Source organism: Myotis daubentonii, chromosome 1 (genome assembly GCF_963259705.1).
Source record: "Myotis daubentonii chromosome 1, mMyoDau2.1, whole genome shotgun sequence".
NCBI lineage: Eukaryota > Metazoa > Chordata > Mammalia > Chiroptera > Vespertilionidae > Myotis > Myotis daubentonii.
The window spans coordinates 67,108,204-67,135,479 of NC_081840.1; the positions used below are offsets into that span (position 1 = coordinate 67,108,204).

General features: G+C 52.3%; 1 protein-coding gene and 1 pseudogene across 5 annotated transcripts; one reads left to right on the forward strand and one right to left on the reverse strand.

Annotated features, from left to right (window-relative positions):
- Positions 1 to 27,069, reverse strand: BAHD1 (bromo adjacent homology domain containing 1). 5 transcript variants are annotated; one of them, XM_059704908.1, is made up of 7 exons: positions 26,736 to 27,069; positions 8,755 to 10,194; positions 6,337 to 6,719; positions 5,243 to 5,402; positions 4,778 to 4,854; positions 3,969 to 4,069; positions 1 to 3,526 (listed from the first exon to the last, which is right to left on the reverse strand). In XM_059704908.1, the coding sequence occupies exons 2-7, from the start codon at positions 10,178 to 10,180 to the stop codon at positions 3,337 to 3,339; spliced, it is 2,337 nt and encodes a 778-aa protein (XP_059560891.1). In that variant the 5' UTR covers positions 10,181 to 10,194; positions 26,736 to 27,069; the 3' UTR covers positions 1 to 3,336. The 5 variants fall into 5 exon arrangements, with proteins under 5 accessions (XP_059560891.1, XP_059560888.1, XP_059560887.1 ...); XM_059704905.1 differs by lacking the exon at positions 26,736 to 27,069 and adding an exon at positions 26,469 to 26,705 and having other exon boundaries at positions 6,337 to 6,716; XM_059704904.1 differs by lacking the exon at positions 26,736 to 27,069 and adding an exon at positions 26,469 to 26,703.
- LOC132225836 (importin-4-like) lies at positions 847 to 2,486 on the forward strand (annotated as a pseudogene).
- Positions 27,070 to 27,276: the final 207 nt, after the last annotated feature.

Below are 27,276 nucleotides of genomic sequence, written 5' to 3' on the forward strand. Positions count from 1 at the left end.
TCCTTTTCTAAATCAATACAATTTCTCAAATTTATTTTTCTTAAAGAAGTACTTCTAATCTCTGTCAAAAGGGAGGTGAGGAAAGATCCTCCCTCCCTTGTAAACACTGAAATACAGATCTGAGAAACCAGGGTCGACACACACAAAAAGTGCATTTTACAAAATTATCAACTAAAATATATTTTACATGAATTATGCTCCATTGAAATTCTACCAGCTGCATTTTCAGGTTCGAAAAAATATTTCCACATCTAAGAGATTTCAAAAGCATTTAAGTTCTGGGTAGCAGACCCTGGGAGGAAGGGCCTTGATTTCTCCTGCTGGGGGGGGGGGGGGGGGGGGCTGGGCTCCTAGGTGGCAAGGACCCAGCACCCTGGGAATCAAATCAGCAGGCTCCAAGACTGGCTCTTCAGAGCCCCTAGTCTGCCAACCTCTCCTACTGCACAGCCCCCCTAGACCGATGCCTTCCTCCAAACAGCTTATTCCATTCAAGGGAACCTGAGTCCCTTCTCTTCAGGCTTGGGATTGGGCTTTCCCTGTGTAAATTCACTCAAGCATCCAGGCCTCCCTCACCTCCATGACCAAGCAGGAGCAGCCCAGTTTTCTCAGGAAGAGCATAGGGTCAGGGCTGCTGGAGTGCTCTCAGGATTCACTTCCATCTCCTCCAGACCTGACCTGACCCCCCCCCCCCCCAATGCCACCTACTCAGCCTGCTGGGTCCGTGTCTGCCCATGTGGGGGTAAAGGACCCAGTGCTGCCCTCCTTGTCTCCTGCCCCCAGGGATGTGCTCACAAGCAGGCTCCCAGCACCGGGCCCAAGCCACACAGGGCTCTTCTCCCTCCCCACATGCTCCTCTTTGGTACAAACAGGGAAGAACCAGGCTGCTCCAGCCCTCCCACAGAGAACTTCATGGTAGGGCCTAGCTCTGGAAATGACAACAGGGGGCTGAGTCTCCTAATCTACTGTGGGGAGCAGTCTGAGAACAGGGCCCCTGGGCAACAAGAATAAAATGGGGTCTTTAGTTCCTAGAGTGAGTGGCTGCAGCTCAGCAGGTCTGCGGACTGATTCAGTGTTGTTTTTTTCACTGGGATGTAAATTAGTGCAATCTACAAAAGACTAGGGTGAGGGGTGGCAGGGCAAGGGGAACACCAGTGTGGCCTCCCTTCCCTACATGGAGAGTATCTTTGAAGAAGTATTCAAAGCTCTGAAGCCCTCACCTGAGTGTGCAAGGCAGCCCATGGGTCAGTTCTGCAGTGCACTGCACAAGGCCTGTCAAAGCTGCCCCTTAGAACCCAACACTGCTGCTCTGCAGGCCACCCTGGCCGAGGTGGTACTGTCCTACACGCAGGCAGTATACGGGGAGTGGGAGTGCCAAATGGTGACAGTGCTGATGGCCGTGCTGGAGGCCCTGACGGGTGCTGCGCAGCTCTGGGACCCTCACATTGCAGCGCCCTGGGCGCTTCAGTGAGCTCTGCAACATGCTCAAGGCCATGCTGCAGAGGAAGACAGCCTGTCGGGCACTGATGAGGACGAGGACCAGGCTGAAAACGACACCGTCGCTATAGAGGACGCTGGTGAGGCCATTCCTGCCCTGACAGCTGCGGCTGGGGAAGACGCTTTCGCCCCCTTCTTTGCTGGGTCTTTGCCATTATTGCTCTGCAAGACGAAACGGGGCTGCACAGTGGCAGGTAAGTCCTTTGCAGTGGGGAGTCTATTAAGGGCCTGGGTGCTGCCTCAGACCAGTTTGTGTCCCACCTGTTCCCCATTGCTGAGCGCTGCCTGGGAGGCAGACTCCGAAGTGTAGAGCAATGCCATCTTCGGGCTGGGTGTGCTGGCTGATCACAGGGGCTGCCCTGCCCAGGAATACTTCCCCAAGCTGGTGGGCCTCCTGTTGACCCTCCTGGCACGGGAGCATTGCAATCGTGTCCATGTTATCTTATCTGTGGGGCACTCACCCATCTACTGATGGCCAGTCCCACAAGAAAGCCAGAGCCCCAGGTGCTGGCTGTCCTGCCGCACGCCCTGCCACTGAAGGAGGACTTGGAGGAGTGGGTCACCATAGGGCACCGCTTCAGCTTCCTATACCAGAGCAGCCCTGACCAGGTTGTAGATGTGGCTCCTGGACATCTGTAGCCTCATTCAGGCTGATGACAAGATCCCACCAGACACCAAGGCCGCAATGCTGCTGCTCCTGACATTCTTGGCCCAACAGCACACTGACAGCTTCCACTCCACTCGGCTCGCCGCCTGGTGATAAGGCTCAGGAGCTCCAGGCCATTCTGAGCCCTCACCTAGACTGTGGGCTGCAGCTGGGCCAGAGAGGACAGCCTTCCCCGGGCCCAAAACCACCTCTCAGCCCAGTTCCACCTCATGCCTTACCAGATTCTGGGGTCCCAGCCCTGCTTGCTGCCTTATGGGGCTGTCCCTGGGGCTGGATCTGCTATGCTGTGGGACAACACAAATGGACTCATGACAACATATTGTAATAAAGGCAGGTTTGATTTCAGGTGGGTGTAGCTTGAAGAGTCATGTGTGAAGTTCTGCAAGAGGTTTCCTAGAACCTCCAAGTGTAAGGCATGAGGAAAATCTTCAATAAATCAGGTAGCAATTTTCCTTGCCCCCTGTCCCCTACCCCCTCCTAGCTCCCTTTTGCCCTCCCAGACATGAAAAACCCCATGTTGATCAGTTAACTTCAGGGAAGCCAGACCTGCTGGGTGGCAAACAGGAAGCTGACACCCATGACTCTGAGGGCCAGGTAACTTGTCCCAGCACCAGGGGCTATTGCAGGGGCAAAGGAGGAAAGCCAGGGAAAGGCCCTGAATCCAGGAAGAGGAAGTCAACGCTCTGGAAGCCAGACTCTGGCTCTCTATGCCTCAAAGGAATGAGCTGGGAGCAGTACTAGAATCTGAAAGAGGCTGGTCCCAGGCTGATGGGGAAGCAGCAGGTCACAGTGGGTGAGGTAAAGCTGGCTCCCACGATCCCTTGAAGGGCCCAGAGGAGGATAAAGAATGGCCTGTTGGGCCTGGTTCCTGAAGGACCTCCTCCTCCCCGCAGGGTCCCATGCCCCTCAAGCCTGGCCCAGGCTCAGGGAGACTGCCTTCTTCAGGAGTCTCTGCCCAGGGACCACAGAGAGGTACGCTGGGCCAAGCTGTGGGCTCTGATGCTTTCCCTATATCCCTTCCCTCCCATAAGACCCGGAACCCACAGGGGCCCTTGCCCTCCCCCCAAGAGAACCACAGGCCAGCAACCTCGGGTCCCTGTGGCCCCTTAACCAAGTGCTGTGCTTCAAGCAATGCCCCCTCGCCCGAGCCCCACTTGCCCATGGGCAGGAGGAGGCTACTGGGGGTTTTTGAGGATGCGGCCATGGCGGAAGTCATAGACGTGGCGGCAAAGAAACACCAGCTCAGGGTCCGTGTCCTCGGGTACTGTGCGGTGTGGCGGAGTGGAGTAGTCTGCAGAGGGGGGCACCAGTGCTGTCTTTCGGCTGGGTAGACCCTCGCCTCTGCGCTTGGCCATGGCACAGAATCTGCAGTGACACATCATTCACCTTTATCAAAGCCACCTTTGCAGAAAGACCTTCCCTTCCCTTTCCCGCTCAGAGAGCTGAAAAGTAGCCTTCGACCCCCCACTTGGGCTGGTCCTGCCTCACCTGTCCTAGGGGCTACACCCTCTCTGCCAATTGCCAGTCTGTCACTGGGGAAACACACCTGCCAAGGCCTCCCTCATGACCACCTGCCAATTCTTGGTATTTTCTGAGAGCCGTACTGTAACTACCCCCAATTCTGTCCAACCACTCTGCCTCAGACAAACAACAATTATTTTTTTCTTCTAAAAATATTAGATGGCAGAAGCAGGCTGTAAAGAAGAACCTTCTGGGAGGTCAGGCCCAGTGAGATTACAGGCAGCCCCCAAATAGCCCTGAAGAGTCTGAGGGGAGAGGCTAGCCAGAGACACAGGCCACCACCCACCTGCAGTACTCTGCAAAAGTCAGCACATAGCACTTTTCCTCGATGCAGGCCACACTGTTCTGGTCCTGATGTCTCGATGCAAAGACTTCATTCTGCAAAGGCTCAAGGGGAGAGAGGAGATCAGTTACCGGAGTTGGAAGCACTTAATTCCAGGGAAAAAGTGGACATTAACGCCAACCCCTCTGCTGAAACTCCTGACCTGAGACCACTCCAGCTAGTGCCCAGAAAGCCGGGGAGCTTCCCTGGAATGTGGGCCTAACATCTCCTCACCTGGAACCCCAAGACATTCCTCCCAGATTCTGAGGGAGCACCTGGAGAACCCAGGTACCCTCTCCAGCCCCTCATTAAGATTCCTAACCCCCAGCCAGGGGAGGAGGGGGAGTCAGTGTGCATCTTCCCAAAAAGTGCCAGAGGGACAGAGTGAAAGCAGGCTCAGACGGCCGGGGGGGGGGGGGGGGGGGGGGACGGGGACGGGACACAGGAACCACAGCCAGAGGGCATTACCACTTCTAGCACACCACTGGGTATGGTGCTAAGGAATGTTAGGAGCAGTCTTTCTCCCCCTCCCTCTCATGCTGCAGACAGCATCAAAGGGGGCTAGGTGTGACTCCACTTCCCCTAACCCTTTGAAACATGAATTGGGGAAAAGAGGCTGAAACCCAGGCCCTTCCCCAAGTTCTCTGGTATCCAAGGTAACAAGTCTAGGTACTTGACTACCCATGGCTGTCCACCCAGTATCACCTCCTTATGCTACAACATATCCTTCTGCCAAACCCTGCCTTCCCCATTCCATTTGCCTGGTAACTCACCTCGTGCATGCTGGGACTGCGGCCTCCCTGTAAGTGCTCTGGTCTGTAATACCACAGGAGGCTCATCATCAGCTCTCCTGGGGGTACAAGAGAAGCAGTCAAGGCTTGAGCTGGCAACCCCAGAGTTATTTCGGCAGGCAGGCTGGCCACTTGCCCTGGAGGCTCATCCAACTTCAGTGCTGGGCCAGTGCTGAGCCTCTGCCTCAAGCCAAGCCTGGCATTCAGAAGCCTGGAATGCCATTAGGTATGAAGGGAGACGGGGGGGAAAAGCAATGACAGGTGAGGAAGGGGGGGAGGTGCCCAGGTTCTGGTGGCTGGAAAGGTTAATGAGCTGATGCAACCTAAGCGACAAGGCCGTCAGTCTGTAGCCCTCGGTAGCAGACAGACCCCGGATGAGTGGAAGGCAAACTGTGCCAAAAACACGGGGAGACCAGTGCCAGGTCAAACTCCAGGAAGGGGGGGTACCTGATTCAGGATTCTCCCAGAGGGCAGAGATCTTGGCCACATAAGGTGTAGACGTCTTTCGTGGGCCTGACTTGAGGAGGACAGTATCCCGGACTCGAATGGTCTCTCCATGTCGCTCCACCGCTTGGTAGCTCTTTCGAATGGCTGGTTCTGGTTCATCCTGTGCAATAAATCAATGATATAAAAAGGCTTGTGTGGCTGCACCGACTACCATACCCCAATAACCGACTCACTCCAACCCCCAGCACTGGGTAGGTCCTCAAGCTTCCTAATGGGATAGTCCAGGTTTGGCCCTTCAACCACCACTGTAGGTGGTGTAGCCTTAGGTAAATTAATTACTACTGCTAAGCCTCAGTTTCCTCATCTGTGAAATGAGGATAATTATAGGAACATGGGGTATGTACCTCATAGGGTAGTGGTAAGGATGAAAGCAGGTAATGCATGTAATTAGCACAGTTCTGGCACCTCAGAAGTACTCAGTAAATTTTAGTCAACATTCTTTTCATCATCCCAGATGTTCCTATATCACTGATTTTCTCTGCCTATCCCAGTTTTCCATATACATACTTACCTAAAAAGCCTCTATGAAAGATATGTTTTATTGATTTGGGAGAGAGAGAAACATTGATTGGTTGCTTCCCATACAGGGAATTGAACCCACAACCTAGGAATGTGCCCTGAGTGGAAATCGAACCCGCAACCTTTTTGGTGTACAGGACAACGCTCCAACCAACTGAGCCACCTAGATGAGTGAAAGTCCTCCATTTTAAAATCCAGAATAGAAGGGACAGCATAAGCAGGGATGAGAAATGAAAACACTTCAGATAACTTCCCTGAGAGTCCAAGACAGAGATGGCAGCCACCAGCTGTCTGTGTGCATCCTCTGACCTCCCCGAGGTGCACAGTACTGGATCAGTACAGGACAGGGGAGCAGGCTGGGCCAGCATGACTGGTTCCTGGAGCACAAGTGAGCTGGAGCCTCTTGTCATCTTTCAGAGTAGCTAGAGCCAAGATTCCTGAGATGCAACTCACTTCAGGTCCTATGTCCCCAATGTCACCCTCTCTTCCCCCATCAGCTAAGAGTTGGTACTCACCAAGACATAGACCGCCTTCTCACAGGCAGCCCCAACAGGTACCCAGCCGTTAGTGCGGCGGCGGCGATGGCGGCGTGGGCGTGGGCGCTGGACACGTGGTTGCTTGGGGTGGCTGGGCCTGCGGGCAGTCTTGCTCCTCACAGTGTGCCTACAGCTGGAGCCTGTGCGTAAACCTGACTTGGAGCCACTAGGAGGCTTGGCGCTTTGAGGGCATGCACGGGCTACTGTCTGAGGCTCTGAGGTGGGTGTCTGAAGATGAGGGACGGGCTCTGCTGCAGGTGGTACGCTGGGCACAGGGCATCCCAGGAGAGGGTGGGCAGGTGAGGCTGGGTGGCCAGCTTCTGGAAGAGGAAATTCCAGCTGGCCCAGGGACCTGCAGCCTTCTGGGAAAAGGAGAAAGAAGGTCAAGACAAGTAAGGACAAGCAGTAACCCCACCCTGGCCTCTCTGCTTTCAGAACCTGCTCCTATTTTAATTCTAAGTGTGAGCCCAAAGGCTGCAGAGGTGAAAAGTTGGGTCAGGGGCCTTTAAAGTGGATTGTCAGAGTGACTAGCCAAGGGTGTTTCTTGACCTTAGAGATTGGGCCAGTCATCTCCATCTCCCCTTCTAACCTGAAAGAAGGCGGTGTATAATGGGAACAGCTTTTCTAGCTCTGATTTAATCTCCTCTAAAGCTTCCACAGTGCTTAGGAGCAGAGGAGCTGGAATCAGACAGCTCAGGATATGAATCCCAAACCTGCCACTTAGTTGTGTGACCTCAGGCAAGTCCCTTGACCTCTCAGTGTCTTGCAATAGTAGTAGTTGCAAATATGTAGTCTGTTCTAGGTATTTTTCTTTTTTATATATATATATATATATTTTATTTATTTTTTTACAGAGAGGAAGGGAGAGGGATAGAGAGTTAGAAACATGAATGAGAGAGAAACATCAATCAGCTGCCTCCTGCACACCCCCTACTGGGGATGTGCCTGCAACCAAGGTACATGCCCTTGATCGGAATCGAACCCGGGACCCTTCAGTCCGCAGGCCGACGCTCTATCCAGTGAGCCAAACCGGTTAGGGCCTAGGTGTTCTTCTTATCAATGTATTAACTCACCTCATCCTTACAACAACCTTATGAGAAAGGGACCATTATTCCTATTTTACAATTAAGGAAACTGAGACATTGAATAGTTAGTTATTGGCTTGTCCCAGTCACGTGACTAAGGAAGTGGGAGAGAACCTTTCGCTCCAAGTCTGGCTCCACAGTCTATGCTCAATTACATGCCAGGTGGCCTCCCATCTGTAAAGTGCTTTAGAGCTGTGCTGGCACATGGTGCTTCCACACGGTCCCAGGACAAGAGGGTAAGGACCTTGGGTCCCACAGGTTAGGTGTCCAGACTTGGAAAGTGGTCCAAAAGAGAAGGAAAAGCCCGAGAAGCCTATTCTCATTTCTAAGAACTCCAACTCACACCAGAAGCTGAAACAACCAGTCTGGTCAGAGTCAGCTGGTCTATAAAGTTGTTTTATAGACCCCCTACAAGAGGGGTGTGAGGGAGGGGAAGCCTGGGAAGGCCTGGCCTCTCACTTCACCAGCAGCAGGGCCAACCTGCCAGCCAGGATGGCTCTGGTCACCTTGTTTCCACTCAGGAGCCAGGAAGGGAGCCTGGAGAAGCATGTGAGGACACTGCTGCCAATTTGGGGGAAGAGAGATCACTGTGGGGGTGTCTCATCAGCTGCATCACGAGCCTCTCAGGTGTCTGGGTCTTGCCAGGAAGGCAGACACCAAAGCCACAGGCCCTGCGAGCACTCTGCCAGTGCCAGGGAACTCTGTCTGTTCTTAGAGTGTGCCCACCCTATCCACCCCTAGCAAGGTGATGCTAAGCCTGGGCACTTCTTCTCTTTCAAAGCCTGTATAGCCAGGGTAAAGCTGTTCTACTGCAGCTGGCATCACCTACTGGACCTTGTAACCCCCACCCTTTCTATGAATGCTGTACTTGGCTGGCATGCAAATGGTCTGGGCTCCTGGAAAGTAAGGAATTCTAGCTTTCTTCAAGGAGGACAGAAGGGACATGGAAACAACTTGGCAAAAGCCCTCATTTTAATAACTTGCTACTCAGAGTCTAAGATTGGCAATCCCAATGGGGAGGGAAGAGGCCCCTCCTGTCCCCTCCACCACAATAATGCTACCTATGGCAGCCAATGCTGTCAGGCCAAGAAATCTCTCCATAGACAGTGGGGACAGAGCAGGGCTGCTAAAAGCTAAACACTGACCCCTTTCCTGGAACTGCTCCTAGGCTTGGGGCACAAAACAAGGGAAGTCCTTCCCTTCCAAAGCCCCCTACCTCCCATGCAGTAGTACCTCAAGGAGCCCACAACCCACCCTCCTGGGACAGTGTCTCAGAGACTCTCTAGTACATCCCATCCTCAGGAAGGCTTACCTGCTGCAAAAGGCATTTTGTAGGAACAGCCGCCACAGGTAGTGCCAATGTGGGTAAGAGAAGGGGGCAACATTTCACAGATGCTATAGCCATTCACTTCAGCATCCTCACTGGAACAGTAGTGAGAACCCCAGGGAGGGTGCAGGAAAGGGGTGCCCGCAGGCACTGAGCTCGGGGCCACGAGGGGCCCCTCGGTAGGTGCAGCCACAGGGGACAGCTTGCCCTCGGGGAGCATGGGGCATGGGGAGTAGCCCCCACACTGCAGCCCATCTTGGCTGCAATACAGGTAGAAGCTGCCTAGCGCAGTGAGCTCAGGCCGACCACACAGCCCACTGTAGTCGGCGGGGTTGCCAGGCATAGGCAGGAGGGACAGCTGGGGTGTAGGGAAAGAGGGCTGGTGCAGTTCCTGCTTGGGGGCAGGTGACTCCTCTCCTGGGCGCCCAGGCTCTGGCTTCAGGGCTGCCTGTCCACCCATCAGCAGGGGCAAGTGGGGGCGCAGCCCTAAGGGGCTCTCCAGAGCCTTGCTCAGGGGCTGGTAAGGTAGCTGGCTGGATGGTCCATGAGGGGTTGCAGATAACCATGGCTCCTCAGGGCAACCTTGCCAGCTGGGTGGGCTTGCAGCCTCCCCAGAGCCAACCCCCTGCTGGGCCTTGGGGTAGTTCTTGCCATTGACTTTGGCCCACTTTGGCCTCAGAGCCTTCAGTGCTGGTGGCTCAGTGGAGCGCCTGTCTGCTTCTGTGTGGGCACGAGGTGGTCGCAGGGGTAGCTCCCGCTCCTGGCTCAGCTTTAGGAAGGCAGCTGCATTCAGGCTGGCCAGTCTCTTGGGAGCTAGGTCACCATCTCGGCGGGCACCTTCATCCGGTGCTGGCTCTGGGGACAGATCCCGACTTTCTCCTCCGCGGTCCTCCAGTCGTGGCCGCTTCTTGGAGGAAGACCAGCCTCCAGTGGCCCTGTCACGGTCCCGACTGTGGTGGTGGTCTCCGCCTCGACTGCGGCGGCTGCCCGCCAGGCTGCTGGCGTCCTCCCGCTCCAGCAGCAGGTTATTCAGGGCCTCGGCATTGAGGGAGGCCAGGCGCCGCTTGCGGGGCTGGGTGAGGCCAGTGTCCTCACTGGATGGATCCGGGCTGGGGGGTTTGGGAAGGTCAGGGGGCAGCTCATCAGCCTCATCTGCACTCCGTGGATCGGCCACATTTTCTAGGCGAGTCAGCAGCACTTTGCAGGCCTTGGGCTTCTCAGGAACCAAGGGACGCTTACGCAGTGGGTAGTTCTTGCGGCGCCCTGTGAGGTGCCCTGGGCTCTCAGGCATGCCTGGGTCCATACCCTCCGCCCCCTGCTCCATATTGCTGCCTTCCATTTGCAGGGGCTCCCGGCGGCCAATGGGGCCCGAACTCAGCATGGGAAGGGACTTCCTCCGAGTGTGTGTCATGAAGTACCTCCAATCTGCAGGAGAGAAGGAAGGCAATGAGAAAAGCCTGCCCTGCCCTGCCCTGCTTTTCCCCCCACTGCAGCCTATCCAGCCCCACCTACAGTAACTCCGGCCTCCCCTCACCCATCTCCAGCCTGGATTTTCACGGGATCCTCTTCCACAGTGCAAAAGTTCAATGAGGTCAGGGTATCAGCAGCTGTGCAAGGAATGGCTGCCCCATTCTTCTTTTATTTTTTAAATATATTTTTATTGATCCGAGAGAGGAAGGGAGAGGGAGAGACAGAAACATCAATGATGAGAGAGAATCATTGATTGGCTGCTTTCTGCACACCCCCTACTGGGGATTGAGCCCACAACCTGGGCATGTGCCCTTGACCAGAATTGAACCTGGGACCCTTCAGTCCTACACTCTATCCACTGAGCCAAACCAGCTAGGGCTGTCCCATTCTTCTTTTAGTCTAGGGCCCTTCTTTGAACTAAGCCCTGGGAGAGCCTACAGAGCAATGCAGGCCCCAGGGTCAGCAGACAGGAGCAAATAGGAGCTAAGCTCTTAATTCTCTGATTGTTTTTCTCCGGCTAGCTACTCTTCTCTAGACAGGAAGAGGCTCTGAAGACACTGAGCCAGGATGGGGGCTTAGGTGGTGGGAGTCCATCTATTTCTTCAAAAATATTACCAACCCCCTCCCCCTTGATGGGGCTTCTGAGACTGGCCATAGGATGATAAGGAAATGGACAGTGAGGAGTTGAGATGAGGAAGCTGCCTGCCGGGCCATGGAGGAGGCAGAGTCCAGCTTGTGAGGACCCTGCTGAGCATGTAGGGCTGACAGCTATAATCTGGTCTTGCTGGAAAAGCCAAGGAAGGGTGAAAGCCTGGCTTTGAGAAGTCGGTGGTCAGGGGAGGTTTCAGCCAGCCCTAGGAGCCAGACCCAACTTGACTCAGGGGATTCCAGGGAAGGGCAGCCTAAATAGTGCTAGTGCCTAGGGAAAGAATGTCAGTAAAGCCAGGGCCAGCAATTTTGGGGGGAAAACACAGAGACCACACACTAGTGTGGTACATCTTTAACTCCTCCAATAGCCACTAAGAGCTGGGAAAAGAAAATATCATGGAGAAGAACTAACTCAGGAGGCTAATGGGAGCTGTCTTATTAATCCTGCCCTATTCTGCAGGTCTTCTACCTGATAAGCAAGACTCCAGGCAAGAGGCAGGATGGCCCGAATACCAGGAAACCCAGAGCCCCTGACAAAAAAAAAAAATGCCCATGCCCAGGCACCATCCCCTAACTTTGCTTGTCAAACACTTCCCCTCATCCCCAACATACCTGGGGCAGCCTGGATCCCATTCTGGGAGGGAGGCCAGAGCCAGGTGTGCGCTAAAAGCTATTATGGCCAAGGCAACAGAGTAGTGGGGAGGAGAGTTGTCGGTGGTCAGAGACTACTGAGTGGCTCATTCCTCATATACTCCCTAACCCAAAGCAAGGTGCTGCCAAGTAAGGTGCCAGATTAGGCTCTGCCCTCCCTGGTACCCAGCAACCCCCTCCCCACCCAGTAGGCCTAGGCTTTCCAGCTTTATTTTCCCACTGTAATTGTTATTCACACTCACTCTGGGGAGGGGGGGGGGGGGACACGGACTCCTGCTGGGCCAGGATTTAACCCTGAAAGTCCCAGGCCTAAGGGCTCCCAGGGATTCCAGAGCCCTTCCCAGCTAGCCCCAGTGGCCTTGGGTCAATGGCTGGGGTCACTGAGTATCTACTCTCCCGAGACATACTGCACTAATTGAGACAGAGTGCTCAGAAAACCAGGGCAGCATGGGTGTCCCTCATCCCTGAGAAAGAACGTGGAAAACTGGAAAAGAGAAACAGCATGCCCAGGGTTGCTCTGGCCACAATGCGGGGAACCTGCCACTGCCCAGAGACCAGACCCCAGGCATGCCTCATAGTCACAGAAGGTAAATCCATTTCATTCCTGAAGCATAGACAGGAGAGGTCCTAAAAAATCCCAGGCATCTGCTAGGCTCCTTTAGACTCCTGCTTCTAATCATGGTGACCACTCATCTCTGTTTGCTCAGCATGCTGATTAGCAATGTATTCTTTCATGTTTAAAAGCACCCCAGTTACTTATAACTCACGAGCCCTTTTCTCAAATGCAGGATACCCCTGTGCCAGAGGTGGAGGAGCAGCAACAAGGAGAAACACATCTGTATTTCCTAGGAAAGCCTAGACCCAGCCCTCTCCCACCCCCAGAGGGCCTGGAGATGGAGGACAGTGAACAGACCACACAGCGGAGCAGGGGCCAAAGCCCCTAAACAGGCCCCAAGTTACCAGAGGAGTCAGGCCTGAGAATGGCGGGGAGCCAAGGCTGAGGTCACCTAGGCTTGTGGCCTTTAAGGACACGGACAAATACAGAGCAAGGAGGGGGTGGATGGGAAGGAGAGAGAGCACAGGGCGGTGCTTTCAAGCCTGGAAAACGAAAGAGCAAAAGAGCTGAGGGGAACTGGTCTGTCCCTGCTTCTGCCCTGCCCTGTAGAGTAGCCCTCTCTTTACATCCAGTCCCTCAGGGACACCCACTGGCCCCCTCCCGCTTCCAATCCCTCCATACTGATGCCCTGATTCTCTGGCTGACTATCCAGGGAAGCCTCTAAATCATTGAGGACGAGTCACATTTCCAAATCAAGCATACGAGCCTCTTGCTAGCCTCCCTTGATTCTGCCAAATCCCGTCATCCACTAAAAACACCCAAGGCCATCAAAGGCACATTGCAAAACAATTCTTAGCTTCCATGTGGTGCCTAAGGCTGCAATGTCACTCATCACCCTGAGAAGAGGCAGGGGTCTCTACTGCCTGTTTCACTGCACTCCAAACTGAGAGCAAGTGTGAGTCATGCTTTGAAGCTGGGGCTACAGCTTCCCCCTTCCCCAGATGGGACTGGGTGGAGGGGGCTCCTAGCCTGCAGGGGGTGACCCAACTCCTTGGAGAAACAAAATCCTGGAAAGCAGTAGGCTTGGTTCCCATTCCAGCTCTGCCAATCCTTCTGCTCTCCTGCCCCTCCCACTTATACACCAGCTCAACCAGGAACTTGTCTAACTGCAAGAGACAAGGGTGCCTGGGTTCTCCCAGCATTACTCTCTTCCTCTCTGGGAAGCCCTGTCTTCCCAGGCACAGGCAGTCCAGGTCCCCTTGGGGGAAGGTTCCTAGGAGGGATTTCCCAGGGCATATTACCACTCACTTAAGACCATGTCAAGCAAGCTCTCACTGAAGAAAACCAGCCTGACTGTTCCCAGCTCTGAAGAGCAAATAGCCAACTACCATGAAGGATGGCCAGCAAACCACATGTTCAGTCCAAAATCCCAAGTGTACTCTATTTTAAAAAAATATTTTCATTGATTTTTTAAAAATTATTTTTTATTGCTGAAAATATTACGTATGTTCTCCCTTTTCCCCCAGTGACCCCCTCCAGCCACCCCCAGTTTTCAGCATCCTATTGTCTGTGTCCATGGGTTATGCATATATGCATACAAGGTCTTTGGTTGATTACTTCATTGCTTTTGTGAAAGAGAGAGAGAGAGAGAGAGAGAGAGAGAGAGAGAGAGAGAGAGAGAAATATTGATGTGAGAGTGAAACATCAATCAGCTGGCTTCTACATGTCTCCTACTGGGGATGGAGTCCACAACACGAGCATTTGCCCTGATCAAGAATGGAACCAGAAACCTTTCAGTGCATGAGAAGATGCCCAACCAACTGAGCCACCCCAGCCAGGGGCAAAATCACAAGTGTACTCTAAAGACAGCCAAAGAGCCATCTCAGCCCCAGGCACATCAGGTCTCGAAATCAAGGGGGAGATCAGGCCTAGCTGGAGTGTCAAATAAGAGTCTGCTGGGGGAAGTCATCTCCACAGAAATAGAAAGGGGAGGACTGGTCTTTTGCCCTCAAGCTGCAGCAGCACTGTGCACCCACTCCACACCAGCCCAGGTGGAGCATATCCAAGGAGTGAGCAAAGGAGAGCCAGAAGCTTGGAGAAGTGTGGCCTGTTGGGCTCGACTGAGGGGAAACCCTGAATAGGCAGTTCCAGAGAGCAGAGGCTGGTCTATGGCAGGAAAAGGTCTGAGCCTCTCCACCAAGGTTCTCCCTTTACTTACCCAGCTCTAGGCCACACTCCCACCCCCAGACTTGGGGCTCTGCCCTACTGCCCTTTCTGAAACCTTTCTTATCCACTGCATTTTACATTTTGCTTATTAGGCCCAGGCCAAGTAGCTCAGTTGGTTAGAGGGTTATCCTGACATGCCAAGGTTGTGGGTTCAATCCCTGGTCAGGACACATACAAGAATCAACCAATGAATGCATAAGTGGAATAACAAATTGATGTATCTTTCTCTCCCTCTTTCTCATTCAATTTTTAAAAATTTTACTCTTAGGGCTTTTTGATTTATTTTTAATGGGAGTGGCGTATTCAAGAGGGTCTTAGATAAAGACCCACTTGGTCACCGGAGAAAGGTCCAAGAAGAGCCCTGACTCAAGCCACCTCCCAATTATACCTAAAGCCACACAACTGGTACTAAGTTAAATATTGCCTTCCTCTGCAATCTCTCTTGGAATCACCTCCCTCCCCTCCCGAAGGAATAACACTTTCTCATGAGCACTGAGTTTCTTCAATCTTCTATCAGAGAAGAGCAAGAGCACAAAGGTAGGTTCCTGTTCATTTTAATTTAGTTGATGCTATTTCATGAGGAAACAGAGAGGTGAAACTGCTGAAATTCTTATGATCGTGTAAGTACAGAGATGTGGCTGGTATCCCCAAGAGCTGGTAGAGTAAAAAGAACCAAACCTTTTAGTCAGGCAGACCTGGATTTAAATGCCAGCTCTGGCCCTCAGAGCAACTTTCTTCTCTGAACTCCAGATTCCTCATCTAAAAAGGATACACCAAAATGAACCTTACTTAAGAGTGATGGTAAGGATGATAGAGTCACTGTGCACAAACCTACAAGGGTAGGAACCAACATCCTTCCCCGCTTCCAAACCCACAGACAGAGGTAGGTCTGCCCTGGGCGTCAGTGGTTCCCCACAGTAGGAGTCAAACTTCCTCTGTGGGAAATCTGAAAACCCAGGGTGCACCTCAACTCTGCTCTGCTACTAGTCCACTGAAAACCCAAAAGTGTCAACCTTAGAGATTGATGAAGACACTGCTTCTTTCCCATGCAGGATCCACTGTGGGATGAATTATGGGAGGTTCAATTTATAATACAGTAAGAGCACAGGGGCAAAAACTGTACCCCAAAAGACCCTGAACTACAACTCCACACCGAGAAACAACTACAGTGAAAGAGGAGCTCCTCAGATGCTAAAGGCCCAGGAATGGGATCAGAGGGTTTGCATCCTGCCTGTTCCCGCCATCTGACTGCCCCAGGGCCCCAGCTCCCTTGTGCCCATTCTGCCTTACTCACTACTTCAGGGTCTCAATTCACTATGAAATCAGGTTAGGATCCTACAAACACCTGGGCAGGAAGCAAGGGGCTCCCAACCAAAGAGAACTGGCCTGACGCCCCTGGACTCAGCTTGTGTTATACATGCCCTGAGGTCTGGCAGCCATTTGAAGAGCTGAGCCTGTCCCCCAGAGGCACCAAGCCTATCTACAGCCTGTCAGACCACCTGCTCCTCACACTTCACACTGGGGGATCCCAGGAGCCCAGTGACACAGGAGCAGCCCAGTTGGGAAAATCCATACCCACACCACGTGGGGTCTGGGGTGCAGCTGGCCCTGTCTTTGCCTACTCCTGTCCACTCTGGCCATCCCAGTAGGACAGCCCAGACACACAGGCCCAGAACTGCACCCAAGTATTCAGAACCTCCACTAACTCTGGCTCCAAATGCAAAACCAGACATCCCATCTCTTGTAACTGTAAAGCAGGGGTGGGGAACCTTTTTTCTGCCAAGGGCCATTTGGATATTTATAACATCATTCACGGGCCATACAAATTATCAATTTAAAAATTAGCCTGCTATATTTGGTCAAACATTTTTGTTTGTTTTGTTAATCCTCACCCAAAGATATTCTTCCATTGATTTTTAGGGAGAGTGGAAGAGAGAAACATCGATTAATTGCCTCCTTCATGAGCCCCAACCAGGGACCAGGCCAGGGAGGAGCCGGCAACCAAGATATGTGCCCTTGACTGGAATCAAACCCAGGACCCTTTGGTCTGCAGGCCGATGTTCTATGGGCTGGTCAAACATTTAATTAACTCACCTCCAATGCCCTGGCAGGGCCAGACCAAATGATTTCTCGGACCTTATACAGCCCACAGGCCAGATGTTTCCCACCCCTGCTATAAAGGAACATAAATCTTAATGGGGAGGGAAGGGAGTTTTAACTCAGATTATAATAAAGTGGGACGCCCCCATTTTATGTAAGAATAGTAATTAAGTATAAACCTATAGGAGTGGGCAAAAGTAGGTTTACAGTTGTGAATATTCAAAAGTTTAATCTTATATTATTTATTAATTTTTGTATTTTCCATATGAACAACTGTAAACCTACTTTTGCCACTGCATATTAACAGTAGAGTTGGTGGAATCTCCTCCTCACTGGAAACTGCCAGTGCCCTACTTGTAGGGCAAAGTCCTTCCTGCAGGTAGTGGGCTGAGAGAGAGACAGTGTACCCTCAGATCTAGACGTTGATGTATACACACAGACCTCTGAGCTAGGACAGTGGGCAGAGAGCATTGTATTTTAGTCATACAACAGTGCTCTGCTTTAAGAAACTCTAACCTGACAAATTAGAAAGTAACCGGGTACGGTACAAAACTAGCCTTTACGGCTTTCTCTAAAGGTACATCCCCTTACTTGAAGCAATCTGCCTTCCCCTAGCTTCTTCCCAGAGCACAGCTCCTATATGGCCGAGGCAGACCTATACCTGCAGGTGTGGGTCCAACTAAGCCAGAGCACCGTGGCTCATTCCCAGACCTATGGCACCTCTGTGACCTTTGCTCAGCCAGCCAACATTCGATGACCACTTGGTGCTGGAATCCTCTTGGTGCTGCTGCTAATCCTAGTGGGCTTGGTCAATGAACTGAACTTCTCTGAGCTATGGTTTCCTTGTCTACCCAACGAGGTTGTTATGAGGATCAAGTTAAATAAGAATGTGTTAAGTGCCTAGCAGAGTGCCTGGTATACAAAAGGTGCTCAATACAAGCTCATTCTTTCCCCCTATATTTCAAGTATTAGGTTAAGTGCTGAAAGAAAAATGCAAAAAGCCTAAGAAATTGGAAGCTTTGGGCTGGTAGGAAGACAGAGGGCAAGAGAGTGTGACAGGGACTGTGATGAAGTGCTTGGAACTCAGTGGAAAGAGCTCTCTTCCCACTGCAGCTTCACAGAGGGCACACTTGAGCCAGAACTTCATTCAGACAGAGGTCCTCCTTCATGCCAGGTGTACTGGCAGAACAAAAGCCCAGCATGGGCCCTGGCCGTTTGGCCCAGTGGATGGAGCGTCGGCCTGCGGACTGAAAGGTCCCGGGTTCGATTCCCGTCAGGGGCATGTACCTTGGTTGTGGGCACATCCCCAGTAGGGGGTGTGCAGGAGGCAGCTGATCGGTGTTTCTCTCTCATTGATGTTTCTAACTCTCTGTCCCTCTCCCTTCCTCTCTGTAAAAAATCAATTAAAAATATATTAAAAAAAAAAAAAAAAAAAAAGCCCAGCAGGGAGTGGGCAGCATTCTGAGAAATTGGCTTCACAAACATTTGGATGCAGGAAGGGGCAACAGACAAAAGCTGAAGTCTTTTTGAGGCAGGAGACAAATGCCCCTTTCCTCAGAACTCAGTCCTACTGGTTCCATGAGACATTTCAGGCTGGGGACGTGGAGCCTGGCTAAGCTTCCTCAGACGCTCCCACCTAGAACCAGCAGTGCCCAGGCTGAGCCAGCAACAAATCTCCTCCTGAAGGAAGACCCATTTGTTCTGGGCAGTTAAAAATGTGGGATAAATAAAACAGAAATAGGGCTGGGTTCCCCAAACTCAGCAACAGCTCTCCGTAGAATCAGGTGGAAACCTCATGTTACTAATGCACCATTCTTCAAAAAACACAATAGCGCACCAGCCTGCTCCAGGCCCATGCCCAGGAGTGGCAAAGAATATGTGTTGGTTTAACCGCCAGGAGACTCCAAGAACTAACAATTTAGATTTCTAAGAAGGCTTGTCAAGACTTTAGGTGCTCTCTTGTCCTGAACAGAAGAAACTGTCCAGCCAGGCAGAGATGGGAGCTCTGCCCTCAGCATCTCCAGCAAGTGTGTTAACCTCCTGAACCAACCAGCCATGAGGAACAAGACCCAAGACAGGCCTTCCCAATGCTCCCCCAGCACAAGCAGAACCACAAAGCAGAGCCTACCAGAGTTATGGACACCCAACTCAGTATCTTACAACCTAACTAATTAACTAAGTTATTAGTGCCACCACCATTAGGATGTAACCTCTATGGGGAGAGGCAGGCTCTGTTTTCCTTACCACTATATCCCATCCACAGGACTTAATAAGAACTTAATCAATGAAGATCTGGCTGCCCACCTGTCCCCTCCCATATAATATTTCTACTCTAGACCAGTGGTCGGCAAACTCATTAGTCAACAGAGCCAAATATCAACAGTACAACGATTGAAATTTGTTTTGAGAGCCAATTTTTTAAAAATGTTTTTTATTGATTTTTTACAGAGAGGAAGGGAGAGGGATAGAGAGTTAAAAACATCGATGAGAGAGAAACATGGATCAGCTGCCTCCTGCACACCCCCTACTGGGGATGTGCCCGCAACCAAGGTACATGCCCTTGACCAGAATTGAACCCGGGACTCTTCAGTCCCTAGGCTGACGCTCTATCCAGTGAGCCAAACCGGCCAGGGCAAGAGCCAATTTTTTTTATTAAACTATATAGGTAGGTACATTGTTATTAACTTAATTAGGGTACTCCTAAGCTGGCCTTTGCTAAAAATGTCCTCAATCTGATTGAGGTACGTTCGCTGAGGTCGATCCCTTCCAACTCTCCCATCCACACTCGTCTTGTATACTTGTTTTAGGCTCTGCTTTGTGGTTCTGCTTGTGCTGGTGGAGCATTGGGAAGGCCTTTCCGAAAACCGACTTCTGCGCATGGCCCAAGAAGTTTCAATTGCACTATACGTGCGTGCCTGCATGTGGTATTTTGTGGAAGAGCCACACTCAAGGGGCCAAAGAGCCGCATGTGGCTCGCGAGCCGCGGTTTACCGACCACTGCTCTAGACTAACGGCATCACTTGGAGCCCAGGACAAGAAACTCTGACACTCAAACTCTCCCCCATCCCCAGGAGCCTCTTCAGTGTAAGCCGAAGTTCAATAGGACTACTTCAGGAAATCTCTTATATTTACACTGCACAACCCTCTTTCACTACTATCCTCTTTCTTCTCTCTCCCAACCTGCCCAGCTATCCTTTCAGGATTAATAGGCACTTCTAGCCATGAGCTGGCCCATCAAGTCAAGGCCAGGGACCTCATTCACTTATCCCAAACCATTAAAAGAGCAAGGCTGGTGCTGGAGGCACACTTCTATCAAGACAAAGAATGTCATGAATACTAAGGTGAACGCAGTAGCAAAGAACCAGAGCTAGCATTCTCAGTCCTGAATCCCCTACATGTGCAAGGTAGGGAATTCCTGATCCACCAGAGGCTTCGGGTATAACCGATGGCTCATGTTGTCAAGCACTCACTATGCTCCTGCTGCCAGCTAAGCACATTACATTCAGTCTCATTTATCCTCACAGGATAGTTATTTACCCCATCTGAAAAAGGAGAAAACAGTGGTACAAAGAGGCAAATTCTTTTACCTTCTGTACACCACCCCTGCAACAGAGGACAGCTGCTGGGTCACAGACCAACATTCAAGTTCAACTTGCAAATTCAATTTTGTTTTTCTGTGCCGTTTTAATTATTGGCATAACACATTAATAGTTTTTCCTAATTTTTCATCTTAAAGGAATTGAAGGTGTATTCCAATTAAATGGCATCAGGGAGCTACAAACATAAACATAATTTTACAGACTGTTTCTACAGAAAAGTTTGCTCAAAGATCCCAATAAATTCTTACTAGTATATGCCCTTTTTAAAAAATATATATTTTTTTATTGATTTCAGAGAGGAAGGGAGAGAGATAGAAACATCAATGAGAGAAAAATCATTGATCTTGGTTGCTTCCTGCACACACCATACTGGGGAATGAGCCCACAACCCAGGCATGTGCCCTTGACCGGAATCAAATCCGGGACCCTTCAGTCCGCTGGCGGACGCTCTATCCACTGAGCCAAACCGGCTAGGGCTTACATGCACTTTTGAAAACAAACCCATTTCATATCCTAGAAAGGGTTTTGCAAAGGCTTCAAAAGCATCTTGTCTTGATTTTACGGTAAATCCAGAAAAGTCTAGACTTCCCTCCCACATCTAACCACACCTCTTTAATCAGGTACAATATCCTTCTTCCAGCCTGAACTGCAATGAAGACTGACATTTGGTCATACTCCAAACAGACGCCTTAATGTGAGAAGACATAGTAACTGCCCCTTGGCCCCCTCCCTTGGGACCGAATAAATCCAAGTCCTTTCAATTTTCTCTGAAGATCATGTCTTACAGTCATTTCATCAATTTTATAATTATTTTTTACATTATGTCCAAACTGTATGAACCCCTCCAGGCACACAACAGGGGACACCCATCACTTTGGAGGAGGGTCTATAGCGGAAATATGAATCTTCCCTTCTGACATACTTGTCAGGATATCCTGGCATCAAGCAGCACCCTAACACCTTTCCCATGATTTCTATAAAGAGCCTCTAAAAACGGATAAATCACCTTTACACTACTTGGCCAAGTAAGAATGTGATTAATAAATTGAAATCCCCCCAAACATTTCAGACAGGTAGCGGCAGTTGGAAAAGGGCTTAAGTGTAGGCCACCCTTCTCTGCAGGCAGGAAACTGAAAGCTGCATCGAGGGAGGGTGAAGGGCCCAAACAGGCAGTGGAGATAGACTGGAAAGTAGAAGCAGTCAACACCACTCCAGGTGAGTTCCCGGGGTCACTAAAAGCAGAAATGCAACAGGTCACTTTGCCTTAACTGAGGACAGGGAAGCACCTCCTCCCAAACCCTGAAAAACTGATGTGAGAAAGAAGATGTAGACCCCAAATTCCAGCCTGCACCCATACTGTTAATTAAGAAAAGTCACTTGTCATTTTTTTTCATTCAGATAACTTGGTCATTGTGCCGTGGGAAAAAAGTTCCCATTTTACATCTCACAGAGGCTAAGAGACAAACCCATTCTTTTATTTCTGGTAGATCAGGCCTGCAGAGGACCTCAAGGACAGTTCTCTTTCGGGGGGGGGGGGGGGAGGCACGGACACTGAATCAGGTGAATAACCAACCACTCTTGCAGGTATATCACACTGGTATGGATGGACTCTGGATGAAAATCCTTCTCAGGACACAACACAAAGTCCTGGACATAACTGCCCTGAGGCCTGCTCACCAAACCTACAATTCTCTGGTCCCCAAGTTTCTAGACCAAGTTGCCTAAGGCAGGGTACCAATTCCCCTCACTGAAATCCAAGGGCCCTGTTGGTTGGTACTCAGCAGCTCTTCGTCTGGTCCTGAGTAGGCCGGCTGCCACTACTCTTCCTCCCTGTTAGCCGGTTTACTGCTCATTAGTGGCCGTACCAGGAGGTGAGCAGGGGAAACATAAAGGAACTGAAATTCAAACCAGTCCATTTTACTCCAGTTAGGTGCCTCCCATAAAACCAGGCCAGATTTCATCATCCAGGTCCTCTCTGTCCCCTGTTCTGGGGAGACTGAAGCAGCACAAAGGCCAGGAACTGTAGAATCTCAGGACCCCAGGCATCAGAGCCAGTGCTTCCAATCATCATGAACTTTTGACTAAACTCTGTATTTCCCATCTTTTCAGAGTGAACAGGCACTTCTAGCCATGAGCTGGCCCATCAAGTCAAGGCCAGGGACCTGCAGAGCAGGAGTGCTGGGTCCGCCCTGAGTATCAAAGCATACTCTCCTTGTCCCTCCAAAGCACATCAGCAAGTTCACAAAGCAAGTGAGTCCTGCCAGATTGTGCTAGCAATTCCCATAAATACTTAGACTGGGGTAGTGCTGCTTATGTAAAATGCTTCCCCATTGAGAGATGCTGCTTTATTTACATTCTTCCCAACCCATTCATAAAAAGGAGGCCCTTTAATGTTGGGGCTGTCTGTATAATGCTCCATAAACCTGGCAGCTTCGGCTGGCAGCCTTAGTTCAACACAGGCTACTTCTAAATTCCAGAGACATTTTTCCCTTAAGATTTTTTTTCTCTTTAATGACTCACCTTGCAACAGGGCACTGAGGCCAGATGTTGCCCAAGCAAGGCCAAGAGGAATAAGAACAGATAAAATAAAAATACATAAGTCCTCCTGAATATTGGGACAGAGAGGTAGAGATGAATGAAAATAAATAAATTGAAAAATCTCTATAGAACTCCAACGTAAAGTAAGTATATTGGTAAGCTGAATTCCTTTCAGGTTTACTGAAACTTCCTTTATGGATGTCAAAATGCTCCCCAACTTATACCCCTATATACCAGAGAAGGTGTGGAGGGTTGTTGTTTTTTAACCCCAAAGAAAAAGTTAGAAGAGGGCTCTTTCTGGTTTTTAATTTGGATGGCAGACGAATAAAAAAATATTATTTTCTTTGCTTCTTCATAGAAGTATTTCAGGGTTTGTTGGATCTAAGAGGGGCACAATTTGCTCAGGGTGAAGAAACTCAGGAAAACCCCAGAAAGAGAAGAAGGGCTATGTTCTAGAACACACAGCAAAAACAGCCGGAGTAGCTGAGGAGAGAGCCCAGGAACGACATTCTGGGGTAGCTTGTCTCCTGCTACAGAAGCAAGGAGGAGAGAAGTAGGAATTTTTTTTTTAATTGACGGGGAGCGGTCTACATTGCCATGGCAACTGTGAGGGGTAGCCTTCCAGCTTGGAAGGGAAATGCTGGTCCATTAATCATCAAACTGGGGCACAAAAGGGAGGTTTGGGGGAAAGGGGATGGATGCAGAATTTATTTTTTCACTGTCTAGACTCAAACCAGTCACAGTCCTCATTCCTATTTCCCCCATGGTCCAAGGTTGATGGTAAACAAAAACTGAAGTTCTGAGACAGCTGGGATCATAGCTCTCCTCTCTGAGGGGTCCAGTATGGGGCTAATGCTATCTCCCATGTCAGCAATGCCCCGATAAACACCTCATCCAACACCAGTGCCCAAAGTCCCATCCATGGGTCAAATCCAGGAATCCTTTTCTTTTCTGTTGTCAGAACCCTGTTTTCTCCCCATTTACACCCAGGATTGAGAAGAGATAAAACATATGGATTCATTTAGCATGGACAACAGGAAGATTGCATAAGAGCAGCAAAGCCGGGTGAAGGGAATGGCCTGGTGAGGTAGGAGAAAAACAGGATTATAGTCTTTTTCCAATTCATATCTCTGTGGTGTCATGTGAGCAATCCATGACAGATTCTTCACCAGCCAGAATATCAGAAAGAGCTAAATTTCATTTGTTCTCCATGCTAAAGCATCCCAAAGATGCCCCATCTATAAAGCTTTGACAGAAAAGATTGGAAACCGCACGAAGGGCTCTACACTGAGCATTGCTGGGAAAGCAGAAGGGAAGTCTTCCCTCTGTTCCCACCCAACTAAGCAGTCAACTGCATTTACTCATTCAATAAAAGCAATAGCACTCTACGGGGCACAAAACACACACACACACACACACACACACACACACACACACACACACACGTTTAACACTCAATATTGGCCTGGAGTGGTCTGAGTGACAGGGAGAGGATGGAGCAGTAGGGTTTAGGCTAGAGGAGAGGAAGGTAAAGGGCTCTTCACTGGGGACAACTGTGGAAAGCAGCAGGAGCAAAGATGCAGGGAGATAAATGTAGATGACATGGCTAGAGGAGAGTCATAGGGGAGCTGTCAGGGATCAGGCTGCAGGAAAATGGGAGCCACTGCAAGTCCTTGGATAGGGAAGTTACAGGGGGAAGAAGTGCTTTAGGAAGAATGACCTAGCAGCTGTGGACAGACTGGGTCAGATGGACCAGAGGAAAAGGGAGGCCATGACAACACAGGTCTGACACTGGAACAGCAGGACAACAGAAAGGAAGAAAAGGAGGGAGATATAAAAGACAGAAACTCTTCACTGGCCAACCTCTCCAGAGTAAACCCTCCTAAACACTTGAGCTGACTGACATGAGACTCCTGCCAGGTAAGAGCCTGTCAAAGAGGAAAATCACTGTTGTGGCAATTAATTACCCTTTACATCCAGTGGCCAGACCAGGTTACCCTCTTCTTACTGCCACCAAAAGAAATCACATACTGTATAGCTCCAGACCAGGCACGAGGGCCTTCATCATTCTCTGAATCTTAGACATACAATTAAATTATCTCAGAACAAACTTTAATCTCTCACATGAGGTAACACATCTCATCCTACAAGCCTCAACTTCACTCAGGCTGGGGTCTAGACCCCCCCCTGGGGAAGATGGAGAGTGGGCATAAATTAACTCCATGCCCATACTAAGCAAGGCTGACAGGCGGCTTTCCCAGAGTGAGATTACAGCCAACCACAGCTGGGAGCAGCTCTTAACCAACACCTATCTGAGGTGGGACTCAAACCCAGATTCTCAGCAAAAGTCTGCATTCTATACAGCCCGAGTCTCCCCGTCTTTGTGTTCCCAACTCTTCCATTTGGGGATCACATGGGGGGAGCTCTGAGTGGGTTTTTACAACTGGGAAAACAGCATCCAGTTTAGAGATGGTCGCTGGTGGGGGTCAGAGGAACTCACAGCTTAAGCCACTGGTTCCAAAGTGTCCTCGAGCTGGCCAAGTACAGGGCTGCCCCTTCAGAACATGTTGTCCCTCTGGGGCCCTTTTGGGGAAGACATGGGATGGAAGTAAAGTCCCTCAGGTGGCACAAAGGAAAAGGATTGCAAGCCTTTTTTTATCTAATCATTAAATTTCTGCCTGGATTTATAAACAGCTTTTCATTTCTCTATGTGGATACCTTCTTTGGCAAAAAAAAAAAAAAAAAAAAAAGTGCTGAAAGCAGTGTGGACGGATTGCTGGAGCACATCTTGCAGTGTCTCCTAGTCCCCAATACAACTGATCTGTCCTCTTAAAACTGTCGACAATGGGTGACGGGGAGATGTCCCAGGTGGGATTAAACCTCTGCCCGTGGGCAGACTGCTTGCTGAAAGCCTCATTCCTGGCAGGCTCTAGGGGTTCACAGGGCTGTTGCCTAGGTGAGTTCAGCACCCTCGTCGTTACCTGCCAGGCCCACCGAATTGGCTCCCTCACCTCTGCTCCTGTGCCCCTCCACCCTGACCGGGTCGACCCCCACTCTTCCTAGAACCTCAAGGCGATCCGCGGCGGGAGCGGTGAACCGGTGCCACAGCTCCTCCCGGCGGGCACCCCGGCCCCCCGCCGGCCCCGGGGCAGAGTACGGGCCTGTCGCCCGCCCCTCGGGGTGGGTCGTTCGGACCCGCTCCCCTCCCCGACGCCACCACCTGCGCCCGCTCCGGCGCCGCCTTTGTCCGGCGCTTCAACGCCGAGCGGGCCCCTTGGGCCCGACCTGACCCGGCCCCAGAGGAGCGGCGGCGAGGCGGGCAGGGCAGGACCAGGCCGGGCCGCGAGCACGGGGTCCTGCTGTCACTTAGAGGCGGTCTGACAACTTCGATCCCTCCGCCCCACCTAAGACTCGGCCGCCGCTCGGCACGGTCCCCGCCGGGCCTCCCGCGGCCCACACTCGCTCCTCGAACCGGTTCCCTTCCGTCTTCGGCGCCTCCCTTCCTCTCAGTCCGATCCGGTCGGGTCTACACTACCCCCCGCCCCGGCGCGGCCCCCGTCCCCTGCCCCCCATCCAGCAATAACCGGTCAGCTCCCAGCGCGGGAGAGCGCCCCCCACCCAGAGCGGGCAATCCCGCGGCGCCGCCCCCGGCCTCGGCCCCTAGCCTCGGGGACCGCGATGGGGGAGGGGGTGCGGCGGGGGAAGGGGGCGCGGCGCGGGGGGGCCGGGGCCTCGCCGCCCGCGCACTCGGAGGCGAGCCGGCTACGCAGCGGCGAGGAAACAACCGGCGTCCTCCCGCCCTCCGCGGCCCGGGACGCCCGCGCCGCCGCCGCACGGCCGAGCTGCCACCCTGCGGCCGCCACCCACCCCGCCCCCGACCATCGAAGCGAGAGGCCCCCGGGGGCTGTCACCTCGAAGCGTGCCGCGCTCCCCGATGGCGGGACTGTGGCGCCGGACCCCGGGGAGGGAGGCGGCGCGAGTGAGCGGGCGGCCGCACCTGCTTCGCGTCGTCCGTCCGTCCGTCCCTTCCCGGGCTGGCGGGGGCGGCGGCGCGGCGCTCTCGGTGGGGCGCGCTGACGGGCGGCCGGTCATCTCCCCTTCACTCGTCCGCCTCCCTTGCTCGTTCTCTCCTGCCCACTCGCCCCTTCCCCCCTACTCGACCCCAGCCCTTAGCTCACCGGGACGGTGGCGCGGACGGCGCGGCTCTGGGCGCCCGCAGGCCCCAGCCGGGCTGGAATCCGGCGGCTGGAACCCCCCGGGGGCGCTCAATTCCCGGGCTCCACGCTGCTGCGTCAGCGCCTCCTCCTGGGGGCCGGGGCCGGGCGGGCGGAGCGGGGGCCGAGGCCGGGCGGGGCCGTCGGGGGGGCGGGCGCGCCGAGGCGGGCGGACGGTGAGGGCCGGACGGGCGGGGCAGGCAGCCGGACGGGCGGGCGGCGGGGGCCGGGCTCCGGGATCCGTTACGCTGCTCGCGGCTCCTCCACAAACTCCCCAAGAGCGGAGCCTCCGCCACCCTCCTTCCTGCTTCCTCGTCCCCGGCCAATCAGAGGAGCGCCCCTCGGCCAGCTCCGCCAATCAGCCGCCCCGCCCTGCGCTGGCCCCGCCAGCCAATCCGGCCCTCGGCTCCCCCTCCCAGTCTCCGGCCAATCAGAACCGTGGGTCGGTCGTCCCAACGCAGGGGGCAGCACGAGGCGGCTGGGGGAGGCGGTGCGGGGAGTGGTG